This window comes from Anabrus simplex, chromosome 5 (assembly GCF_040414725.1).
Source record: "Anabrus simplex isolate iqAnaSimp1 chromosome 5, ASM4041472v1, whole genome shotgun sequence".
In the NCBI taxonomy this organism is placed as follows: Eukaryota; Metazoa; Arthropoda; class Insecta; order Orthoptera; family Tettigoniidae; genus Anabrus; species Anabrus simplex.
This window is the reverse complement of record NC_090269.1, coordinates 245,585,012-245,598,582: the sequence shown is the minus strand read 5'-3', so window position 1 is coordinate 245,598,582 and position 13,571 is coordinate 245,585,012. Positions and strand designations below refer to the sequence as shown.

At 37.3% G+C, this 13,571-nt stretch overlaps 1 protein-coding gene across 2 annotated transcripts in view; it reads left to right on the top strand.

The window, feature by feature from the left end:
* Nucleotides 1-13,571, top strand: part of LOC136873953 (magnesium-dependent phosphatase 1) — a 207,717-nt gene that overhangs the window by 28,476 nt on the left and 165,670 nt on the right. For both annotated transcript variants that reach the window (XM_067147349.2, XM_067147347.2), the window contains exon 2: nucleotides 4,965-5,025. In XM_067147349.2, coding sequence (XP_067003450.1) covers nucleotides 4,965-5,025 — 61 coding nt within the window. The remainder of the gene's footprint in view (nucleotides 1-4,964; nucleotides 5,026-13,571) is intronic.

Here is a 13,571-nt window from a genome sequence, read left to right as displayed (position 1 = left end):
CTGCACTCAGCAATGTCTCCGACTCTTTCTAAACATTCTAAAACACAGGATCCTTTTTCTTCTCCTGAAAACTTTAGGTTCTATTTGCGAATGATATTTAGTACAGGACCAACAGAGACTACATTGTTACAAACAGGGCAAGAGACATGCCTATTTACATTCAAACCGTCATTTAACGGGTTACTGTCCTTATCTAATATAACCGGTCCCTCTGATAGCGAGAGCTGTTAGTGTGCTGGTGTGGGTGGGGATGTGTTTTCATCTCTTACATCAATCTCTTTTATCGTATCTTTAGCCGAAGGGCTACCACTAATAATATCACTGTTTTCGCTCATGTTTTGTTCAGTTTGTATGGTTTTTCCGTGGTTTCCCATTTTCACACCAGGCAAATGCTGGGGCTGTACCTTAATTAAGGCCACGGCCGCTTCCTTCCAACTCCTAGGCCTTTCCTATCCCATCGTCGCCGTAAGACCTATCTGTGTCGGTGCGACGTAAAGCCCCTAGCAAAAAAATGTTCAGTTTGTTTTTCCATGATATGAACCTCTAACAATTTAAAGTTATCTGAAGACTAAACACAAGAGTAATTATGGCATAAGTAAATTCACACCATTGAATGTAAAATGGAGTACCATTACCAGCGAAGAGTGGAAGACAATAATAGAAATTCCTTACAGTATACGTTCACAATTTCACATCTATATTAGGAACTACCAAACCCAGCTCTACCTCACCCAAATTCTATTTTCCGGAGAGATATTTCGGTCTCAACCATGCTCTGCTTACCATCTGCAGTATGTCCCCCACCCTATGGAAAGTAGGAGTAACTAAATCAACACGGAAACTAATACCATCACTCACAACACTCTCGTTTTATCAAGCAGAAGATTAGTGCGCAGCAGAAACAAAACAATTTTATTATATTTATTTTTCTAAATGAAACCAGTCGAAACAGGCATGTAAAACTGCCTGGAGCTGGATTTGAGCCTCATAAGGCAAAAGAACAAGCATTAAGAGGATATTCTACCAATAACATGAACAACGTCTTAAAATAAGGGCAGATTTATTCAAATAAAAAGGGAAATTCAAATGACTTTGTGGCCTGGCATAAAAGAATTTAAAACACAACAGTAAGGAAAGTGAACAAGCCCTTCTTGTATCAAGCATCTCCAATCCCAGAACCAAAATAAATATGTAGGTTCAAATTAATCAGTTCAATATTCCAGACAATTCATTCATTCATTCATTCATTCATTTTACTCCCAGTCAGTTCACTGGCCTCAACCCGATCTCTTAAAGTTATTATTTCATATTCTCATCAGCTTCACACCAAACCAGACCAAAAATTTTTTTACCCCCGTAACAATCCCCAAAAAAGCCTCAAGCGGTAGATAATGGAAAACATACGTGATGAAAGATAAGGGCAGAAAGGTCAAGATAAGACCAGACATGCGCTGAAGGGACAAAACATGGAAGGTGATATTCGAATAAATAAATAAATAAATAAATAAATAAATAAATAAATAAATAAATGCATTGCCATATTTACCTTGGATACAAAAAGAAATAAATGTAAAAGTGGGTTATTCTTAAGAAACAAAACATACAAACGGCAACAATTGCCAAGATTAAAATAAATGCTAGAGTTAATTAAAGATTGAAATCAAATCAAATGATATACACCCCTTTTGACTACAATTTATGCGTCCACACATGCAGATACCTAAATATTTAAAATCATACGAGGAATAGTAACTTGGTGACACACCACAGCCCATCGATCATTTATAATACAGGTTAGGTACAAGCTCATATTGCTTGCTCAGAACAGTGAAACAGATCACAACTTGTAGGAGGCCTTATTACGTACACATCACACCTCACAACCAATAGCTCACTCTCCTAAAGGCATCCTCATACTGTACAATTGATCCACATATGGACACTAGGTGCATGCAACAGACACGAAACATTAAAACAAGACCTTAAGGCATGAGCAGCAAACCATCACACAGCATAAATTAAATAACAGCTTCAAACCACACACAGCATTCACTCCACCTCACATAGAGTACAATAGAACGTATACCAGCAATAATTCTCATAATTATACAAAGAAAATTAAAAATACTAGCAGAAACAAAACAAAAAGATATCAGGCTCGAGCCATAAGGTTGTGAATAACAGAGAAAATCATGAAACCCCAGCAGATATCTACAGCAAAGCATCTCGTCAGCAAGTTAACACAAAAAATACATTCCAAAGGAAACTATCATGATAAAAGTTACCTTGAGACATCTGGAGATATAAGTCATTTCAAATCTCCGAAATCCCCGAAAGCTAGGAAAATGACCTTTAAAACGATATAAACTATATTTCAATCGTACAAACTATAAGTAAGAAAGGCCATATTTATAGCATTCGCCTCCATTTTTAATCACAAACAAAAAAATGAGTCGAAACAAGGAGAATCAGGAAAGTCAAGGTAGACAGAAAGAAAACTTTCATGACAAGACGTGACGCGGGCGCAACCTGTCATGTATTTGGTCACGTCAGAGTAGCACTCCACTTCTTGAATCAAAAGCAGCCATGATGCTACAATAACCAGTTGATCGCAAACAATGCTAATCCAGTACACATATACAGAACGTGAAGAAAGAACACGGTAGCGGTGGTTCAAGAGGAAGGTGGCGTCGGTACACCAGAGGGACCGTGATGGGAGTATCCCTTCTTTCTTATGGCCTGTTGTGCATCTACTCACAAGATGACAGACATGCCAACTGTAAATATGGTCTTCAGAAGAGAGCTACATCTGCCATCTGACTTAATGTTTGGGGCAGCCCTGGAACAGCTGGGAACTGGTAGTCTGGTTCATTGACATCCATGAGTATACCCAACAACGCCCGAAGGTACTTGGTGACAAGATTAAGGTCCATTATGGATGACAAACTTGGTAGGATTCCACGGAGGTGATTTAAGTGTGGCTATATGGACCCGTACGGACAAAGGGAAAGTTGCCATGGGAAAGTGGCACACGATTAACGACATCGTCTACAGGATCCAGTGGCCTCCCTGTGAGAAAATGTACGGTTGTTTACCTAGACTAGCTTGTGCCTTATTGTGCAGCTACTCAGGATGAGAAGTTCTAATGACATTGATGCCAAGAATGCATAGCCTAAGAGGAAGTAGAACCGAGCTCGATAGCCGCAGTCGCTTAATTGCGACCAGTATCCAGTATTCGGGAGATAGTAGGTTCGAACCCCACTACCAGCAGCCCTGAAAATGGTTTTCCGTGGTTTCCCATTTTCACACCAGGCAAATGCTGGGGCTGTACCTTAATTAAGGCCACGGCCGATTCCTTCCCACTCCTAGCCCTATCCTGTCCCATCATCGCCATAAGACCTATCTGAGTCGGTGCGGCGTAAAGCAACTAGCAAGAAAAGGAAGTAGAACTGTGGCAATGTCGGCAGTGGTCAGCTGCAAACAAACAAACAAACAAACAAACAAACAAATGCCCCGGCTGATCGTTGATGAACATGATGGTGAGTTGGCTGGACTGCTTCGAAGATTCTAAAAGCAGCTAACAATGCAACTAAGCTGAAGAGCAAGAGTCAGTCAGTCAGGCAGTGTCGTACTAAGTCAAGTTCATTGCAACAAGAATTGAGTTAAGAGTTGAGTCTGCTCTAAATGTAAGTGAACTCAGTGGGCAGTAATTTTGCATGTTGTGGAGTGAACTGCTCTGAAGACGACACCACACTGTTAGATGCCCTGTTGAAGAGAAAACATTTGACATAATGGAGTGCTGTTAGGTTAACCAAATTATCGAGTTCAAATTGTGTGAAGAGAAAGCTTGAACTCCGAGTGCACTTGTAAATAACTGCACTCACTAGCTTTAATAATTGTAGTTGATAGTAAAACATGCTACTGTAACAATATAAAGGAAAATTATATTAATACACACAAAGTGATGAATGAGAAATGTTGGCTAAATCAGGGAACTGGAATAGAATAATGATGATGATGAAATGGTATAAGAAGGTTGCCCAAACGAAACCAAGACTTTCATTGGTAATGGTTTATTGTTTGGAATAGAGGAATTAAAGGGTGATGTATGGGCGACATATCTGCTTAAATATAGTCCTTGTTGGTTCAAAGAGTGTCCCAGTGGTCCACTTGATGATGGATACCCCAAGTGAACGTCTGTAGTTGGGGGTGGAACCATTCTTCATTGGCTTTTCAGACTCACCATTGCTTGTGAACCAGCTTTCCTTGATTCTCTCACTCTCACCAGGCTGACCTATAAGGCTTTACATGTCCATGATGAAATCCCAACACCATCTGAATACTGTACAGTGTGACGCATACTACGTAAAAACCGGCTCTACTAATGCCATCTGTCATTATAAGCAAAATAATCTATGCTGGGCAGTTCTGAATGAATTCATGACAACACTGTACCTAGTCCCTTTGTTTCTGCATATATAAACAGCACACGAACACTTTTTGATGATACCAGATTTCTTCCTGACATATGAAGCCATCCACCAATGCATATGCAAATAACATGTTCATATTAAAGTCTCAGTTTCATTTTGACAACCGTTGTAATATAATGCTGACAGGAAAAATTTCTAACATTGTTCTCAAGAACTTCACTTTAACTTACAACTATTCTCCATTGAATATCAGTTCATACTATAAAATCACTTAAAAACTACGGTATGCTTTGTAGTGGAATCCTGAATATTATAATTTGCTCCATATAATCAGTTACGTCTTGGGGAAAGTGGCTATTTCTTGTTATCACAATCTAGATAATACCAAAATAGGGATGTTGTATCCTTTTGTAAGTTATTGGGTTAGAAGTGTTTGTTTAATGAGTTCCTTAACGCAATCAAGAATATGTACTCTAGTGAAGTATGTGATGTTATTTCATAGTTCAATAATCATATCAATCTTGGTTTCAGATTATACTTTATGGCCATTTTGGGTTGATACTCATGTAACACCGCCGTTCAGGAAGGACAAGTAAGTACCATACTGCCATATTTTCTAATTCTAATTACCACTTGAATCGCTAATTTGAGAAACTATGCAAGTCCACAATGACAAATTTTTGTACTGAGCATGTTGGCCCTGCGGTTACGGTCACTGTGAGCTTGCATTCGGGAGATAGTGAGTTTGAACCCCCACTGTCGGCAGCCCTGAAGATGGTTTTTCGTGGTTTCCAGTTTTCACATCAGACAAATGCTGGGGTTGTAGCTTAATTAAGGACATGGCTGCTTCCTGCCCACTCCTAGCTCTTTCCTATCCCATCCTCACCATAAGACCTATCTGCGTCGGTGCGACGTAAAGCAACTTGTAAAAAAAAAAAAAAAATCAGGGGACAAAGAAAACTATCCCCAGTGAAGAAAATGTAAAAACTAAAAATTGTTTGGTATATATTGTAAAAGATGAACTTTTTCTGGTATATAATGTTCCATACATAATCATGTCTCTAGAAACAACTACAGCTCATAATTGAAGTACTTGGACTTACATTGTTTCTGAAATTATCATTGTATCCCTTACCATTTTTAATAATTTGGCAAACACATATATTTAAAACATTAAATGAGTATTCATCACACTTTGATGAAGTAATTTTCTTCTTCCTCTTATCCACCAGTTCAATTTAGTGTGCTGTAATCATGAATTACATAATGAAATTGTTATCTTTAACATTTTGTTGTAGCAGTACTGATAATGTTACTATTGATGCTTTCACGGCCCGTACTTAAGACGTGTCTACCCGCCTGCGTCCAGGCCAACGTAAAGGGTTTCCGGTCAGCTTCTCAGGCAAATGTCATAGTTTCATTTAATTTAACATGAGATCCGAGAAAGATCATCTTCCTGTCGTTTTGAGATATCATCAATCACAATCCTGCCGATGTACGTCTCCATCCGACATACCTTGGCAATGAGTCAGACCATAAATATGAAACCTTAATTCTATCTATCTTATTCTATCATAATCCTTATAAATAATAGACCCAACTAATTATTATTTCTACTTATTTATTAAATATAACAATACCGGGCGAGTTGGCCGTGCGGTTAGGAGCGCGCAGCTGTGAGCTGGCATCCGGGAGATAGTGGGTTTGAACCCCACTGTTGGCAGCCCTGAAGATGGTTTTCCGTGGTTTCCCATTTTCATACCAGGCAAATGCTGGGGCTGTACCTTAATTAAGGCCATAGCCGCTTCCTTCCCATTCCTAGGCCTTTCCTGTCCCATCATCGCCATAAGACCTATCCATGTCAGTGCGATGTAAAGCAACTAGCAAAATAATAATAATAATAATAATAATAATAATAATAATAATAATTTGAAGAAAAGGAAAAAGAAAATGTGGGAAGGGAATAATGTGGTCCTGTACAAGTCATTTTCTTTGATAACACAAACATCCACTGAAAATGTTCATCTGTACAGTAATCATTCGTATTTATATTTCATCTCCTTCATAATCATAATTGAAATTGGTTCTTTTGAATTAAACTGGTCTGTCATCCTCTAAACTTGACACTATTCAAGATTCAAAACCGACTTTCCTCATTCAAATCTTTGGTCTACACCTCTATCAGAAAATTGGAGTTTAACATCACTAGTATAATGCCCTACCTAAAGTATAATCTATTTAGATTGACCAATCTGAACCTAAATTGATCTACATCATTCTGATGTTTATATCTGAATCTCATTATTTACCATCTTTATTATATGAAATTTCACTAACTGGAACTGCAATTTTATCATCTGGAGACTTTATTATTTGGTATTTTATTATCTGGAATCTTATTATGACTTTCATTGACTTGTTGAGTTTCGGAATGCTCAATGTTTCTCGTAGACAGCCACTATCTGCTGTTATAAATTTATCATTGCCAAATGCTATATACATATACACATACATACCTATCCTTTATGTTTTAAATTTCATATGTCACATTAGCAAACTACAACACGCCAGGCCTATCTTCCATTAACCATAAATTAGCATTAGAATCCAAATATGTGCCAATATGTAATATGCTCTCTTCCTTGGTAAATTATAAGCTAACCTCTATAAGTATTCAGTTGTGATATTTACTGAATTGCATCATGACCTCAGTCTTAACTTTATTTGGAAAGGAGAAACTCTAAATATGTTGATTATTCCTACTGAAAATTCTTACATCAACACCTATTACAAATATGTAGGCTATGATCTGACTATAGTTCATTACTGCGTGTTTCTATTTAATACGGGAATCCGCTGTGATCTTACTCATGTACACTCTTCTGGACATAAATCTTGCCATACATTACGATCCTCTTCTCATGTGCCATTTAATTTCACAATACCTTCTTCTTTCTTCCTAGTTCTCGACGCATACACATCTGTATCTTTACATTTCCATAAATATTAAATTCAGATCTATTTCATAGTAGTCACTATTCTTCTCATCATAAATCTTCTTCATAACTTCTCATTTATCATAACACTAACCTTCCCTCGACGATATTGCTTCTGCATTTGCCCATAATTCATTTAGAATATATCTCTTCTTTGCATTATATAGCCGTAGGCATGTCTGTCAATATTATTGCCTCCTAGAATCCATCTAAATCTCATATAGCATGTATCCTTCTCAATACTTTCTGAATTATGACAGCATAGCCCTTCCGTATAAATTGGGATCTTATATCTAGGGCCTATATGTAATACACTCTCTTATGGTATTAACACAACCATGGCTGAGGTTAGAGTTTACTTAAAACTATGTCACTTCCTACACCAATATACATATCGACTAGCACAAATATCATTTGTCATTTTACGTGACATAAATTAATTTCTGTTGGTCATGTTTGGCACTTGGGTTAAATATGACTGGCATTTGAGCTTAAAAAACATTCTCTATCAAATAATACAAAGAATTTTGAAAACAACTCGCATCTGTCACCCCTCCGAGTTGGCTTGTTTTCCTCAGCTGCTACATGCGATCCTTGCGGCCAGTGACTGGTTCTCTGCACGTCATCTCTGGTCACAGTGAATTGTCATTTTGCGCCTCATTATGTAATCCTGGGCAATCCACTCCCACATCTTAGAAAGACTCCATGGTGTCACACTCGTTCATGAAATCATAAAGCAACTTTCGAATAACAGAATACATAATTATACTGTTCGTTTAGCTTCTTATATAATTATTTCTTGAGCTTCTTGTGATGTGTATATAGCTTCTGCTTATTAATTATAATTTATCTCGGCTAATATGAATCTTAAGTAGTTAATCCAGTTCTTTCTCTCCTTGTAGTGGATTGCCTAGATGAACGAATAGCCCTCTCGTTTCTTCCTGATATATCAGTCTATTATTATTTCTTTTTGAAATATAGGATTTTCTCTCCGTATTTCTTTCTGTTCATATGCTGTTTGGCATAAAATTCTTCTTCAATCTTCCTTTCAAACAATTCTCTTGATCTTCAGTGACGATTTGATATGATATTTTCCTCTTCTCAGTTTTTGCGTGCTATCCTTTTTTTTTTTCTTGGTAAAGAATGATTTAGAGTTCAGTTATCATTTTTTTAAACAATCCAGATTCTGTCCCAAGGTTTTTATACATGGCCCTCGTGATTCTATGCCTTCTATAATGAAGTCAATCTGAGTTTCGGTGACATTTTGCGTTCATTTATTCTGCTTGAAGTCGCCGTCGGCCATTTTGTCTGTCTCGATCTCCTTTATATTTCCACATTAACTATAGCATAATGGTACACATGATATAGGCTTTTGGGCTTATGCCATATCAAAAAAATAAGGTGAAATTCTTTATGTTTCGCAGAGAACTTTGCTCTGCATCTTCAGAAGAAAATCTCGACTGTTCACGAGGAACAGTGAAGTATGTGATGTTACTTCATAGTTCAATAATCATATCAATCTCAATTTCAGATTATGGCATTTTGGGAACATTGCAAGTAATGAAAATCATTGTGAATCCGTATTGAAAGTAATCTTATGATAAATGTAAGAAATTTATTTCTCTTCCACCTATTCAACAACTCAATATGTTAGAGTTAAATCCTTATTAAAATAAGAACTGGTACATGTTTTGCCCCTTCCTATGGGGCATTATCAGCTGTATCATTACCTCAAACCATATCAGGTACCTGGTTAAAATTGATCTATAATCTACTACAAAATTGAATATATTAAAAAACTTCACTTTAAAAAGCCATCATTATATGAGTAACTTGATTAGGTACAAGTGAAAATTAACAATATTGATAGCCTTGAGCCATGGTCAATGTTGAATATGAATGAAAGTTTTAAAAATTGTTACAGAACGATGAAAAGTGAGTATAGAACAATACAAATGATTATAATAAGGAAATGCATTCCAACACTGTGCCATTTTTTATAATATTTGACCTTGGCATGTGTACCTGATATAGTTTTATTCAAAAGCAGCAAATAAGTTCTAATTTTTTAGTTTGTAACTAGTCCAGAAAGATGTTATATTTATGTCGAAGTTCTACTTGAGCACCTATAGTGAACAATTTATTAGAGGACAACTTAATGAGGCTGTTGAAATGTCATTAGACCATCTTCCATTCAAATGATTATATAAAAAGTAATAAGGAAATGCATTCCAACACTGTGCCATTTTTCGTAATATTGGACCTTGGCATGTGTACTTGATATAGTCTTATTCAAAAGATAGCGAATAAGTTTTAATTTTTTTAAGTTTGTAACTAGCCCAGAAAGATGTTATATTTATGTTGTAGTTCTGCTTGAGCACCTATGTTGAACAATTTATTAGAGAACAACTTAATGAGGCTGTTGAAATGTCATTAGACCATCTTCTTCCGTTGAGCAATATTCTGTGTTGATAGTGTGCCTAGCACAGAAAGACATTGATTTCATGTTGTAATTCTATTTGAGAACCTATGATGAATAGTTAATTAACAACTTAATGAGGACCGCTGAAGTGTCATTGATTATCTTCTTCTGTTGAACAATATTCTATGTCGATGGTGTGCTTCTGTTGTTAGTGTGTTCAGATGTTAGTTTACTAGTTGAAAGGGCCTGTCAAACTGTGGTATAAGTTATTAATGTTAATCTGTCCAATATATACAAGCTCTGAAAGGAAGGAGAAATCCATAATTAATTAGGTTGAAAAAATGAAAGAAAAAGAAAGGAGGATTTACGCGTAAACTTTGAGTCTGTGGTGTTAACACTTACCTTTAATATTGTTAGACTGTTGTCTTGTTGTGTGAGAGGTTTTTGAAATACTGCCAGTCACTAACATTCTGCTCCTCGTATTGCAAGTGTGTCGTCTTGGTGGAGGGGAGTGGACCTGAGAAGGCGGGTCTATGGGCTTGCGGTCAGCGCATGGGGAGGAGTCGTGTGCATTCGGAGAGGAGGAGGGGCGTGATATGTTTATCGGCTTAGTTTATTTATATATTTAATCGTATGGTGATTATAACTACAAATTTATAAGTCCAGGTCCAAGTGTTTCAGCCACTCTACAGCACTTTCTGCAAGATGATACAGGTCGCTGGGGATTCTGGAGTAGGCATGAAGAGGACACCACAGGATGACATGGTCCATGGTCTGCTCCCCCTCACCGCATTCACAGTCGGCTTAGTGGGAGTGCTTATTGATATTGTTTTAAAAACTTCGAAAAAATTTTTATCTTGAAGATTTAACTTATTAAACAAAATTATTATTTGATCATATAGAGGGCTTTTATTCTATTGGATCATTTAGGTTTTTATTTATGTTGTATTTCTAGTCCAAGAAAATGTACAAATTCTCAAACTCGGTCATGAGTGTGTCTTTTTCAATTCTTTTTAAAAATGTAAGGATTGTTTCACCCCATTTACTTCTTGCTGGAGTACTGCCCCAGTAGCAGTGTTCAATGCATCAGAGATAGGGGAGCTTGGTGTTGCTGTTGAGCCAGTAGTGCGAATGAGTTTCTTCTTTCTGCAGTCTACTCAAGTTCTGTGGTGCTGTTTTTCTTGTATCCTGTTAACATGGTGGTTAATGGCTGCTGTATTTTTGAACGATTTGGAATTAACCTGTGGTGAACAGTTTAGAATGAACCTGTGGTAAAAATTATGCATGCCAAAGAAATGCCATAATGAAGTCGCTGATAGTAGCCCAGGAAAGTTCTTGATGGTTTCTACTTTTGATGGAAGCTGTTTCAGATCATCTTAATTTATCAAGTAACCCAAGAACCAAATTTATTTTACACCAAAGTTGTGTTTTTTTTAAATTTTCCTATTTATTATACTATGGACAGATATGGGTTTCCCTGTTCTGAAGTTCTGACCTATTAACACTGTTTTGGTAAGTTATATGCAATTAACAATCAGTGAAATATTACAATCGACTAACTGTTGGCTGTCAATCAGCAGATTAAAATGTGGAAGAAAGTCCATTCCAATGATGGGTCTGCTTACATCAGCTATAAGCAATATATTTTATAGATGGGCCCATATTGATGGATATGACTTACTTTTTTTTTTACAAAAATAAATAGTTTGTACACCTAATCAATACAATTTATTCTCAAAAAGTACTAGTTCTGACTGTACACAGTGGTCTTCCTCAGATATTAAGAAAAAAATTAAACCTCCTGTATGCTTGTTGTTTAAAGGAGCCTAACATCTAAGGTAATCGGCCCAACATTAAAATTCACACATTAGGCATTTGACATATGGTCGAGTGAATTTGAATAAAAACAGTAGGTCACAAGATTAATGACACTTAAAATGATTTCAAAATTGCACTTGTGTCGACGAAAAGGTGATATAAGTTATTACAGTAAACAGAAGGATATCCTGGTGTTATGAAAGTAAGTCTATCCGTCCATAAGGGCGTTAATAGGGGGATATCGAAAAGGGAAAAGAACATACATACATACATTATCATTATAGACTGTTATGCCTTTCAGCATTCAGTCTGCAAGCCTCTGTGAATTTACTAAACGTCGCCACAATCCTCGATTTGCAACTAGTGTTGTGGCCTCATTTAGTTCTATACCTCTAATCCTTAAATCGTTAGAAACGGAGTCTAACCATCGTCGTCTTGGACTCCCTCTCCTTCTTGTACCCTCCATAGCAGAGTCCATTATTCTCCTAGGTAACCTATCCTCCTCCATTCGCCTCACATGACCCCACCACCGAAGCCGGTTTATGCATACAGCTTCATCCATAGAGTTCATTCCTAAATTACCCTTTATCTCCTCATTCTGAGTACCCTCCTGCCATTGTTCCCACCTGTTTGTACCAGCAATCGTTCTTGCTACTTTCATGTCTGTTACTTCTAACTTATGAATAAGATATCCTGAGTCCACCCAGCTTTCGCTCCCATAAAGCAAAGTTGGTCTGAAAACAGACCAATGTAAAGATAGTTTCGTCTGGGAGCTGACTTCCTTCTTACAGAATACTGCTGATCGCAACTGCGAGCTCACTGCATTAGCTTTACTACACTTTGATTCAATCTCACTTACTATATTACCATCCTGGGAGAAAACACAACCTAAATACTTGAAATTATCGACCTGATCTAGCATTGTATCACCAATCTGACATTTAGTTCTCTTGGATTTCTTACCTACTGACATCAATTTAGTCTTCGAGAGGCTAATTTTCATATCATACTCATTGCACCTATTTTCAAGTTCCAAGATATTAGACTGCAGGCTTTCGGCACAGTCTGCCATTACGACCAAGTCCTCAGCATAGGCCAAACTACTTACTACATTTCCACCTAACTGAATCCCTCCCTGCCATTTTATACCATTCAGCAGATGATCCATGTAAACTGTGAACGGCAAAGGTGAAAGATTACAGCCTTGTCGAACCCCTGTAAGTACCCTGAACCAAGAACTCATTCTACCATCAATTCTCACTGAAGCCCAATTGTCAACATAAATGCCTTTGATTGATTTTAATAATCTACCTTTAATTCCATAGTCCCCCAGTATAGTGAACATCTTTTCCCTCTGTACCCTGTCATATGCTTTCTCTAGATCTACTAAACATAAACACAACTGCCTATTCTTCTCGTAGCATTTTTCAATTACCTGGCGCATACTGAAAATCTGATCCTGACAGCCTCTCTGTGGTCTGGAACCACACTGGTTTTCATCCAACTTCCTCTCAACGACTGATCGCACCTCCCTTCCAAGATGCCAGTGAATACTTTACCTGGTATATTAATCAATGGGATACCTCGATAGTTGTTGCAATACTTCCTGTTCCCTTGCTTATAGATAGGTGTAATTACTGCTTTTGTCCAGTCTGAAGGTACCTTACCAACACTCCACGCTAATTTTACTACTCTATGAAGCCATTTCATCCCTGCCTTCCCACTATACTTCACCATTTCAGGCCTAATTTCATCTATTCCTGCCGCCTTATGACAATGGAGTTTATTTACCACCCTTTCCACTTCCTCAAGCATAATTTTACCAACATCATTTTCCTCCTTCCCATGAGCTTGGCTGTTTGGAACACCACCAGGATGATTTCCTTTTACATTGAGAAGATG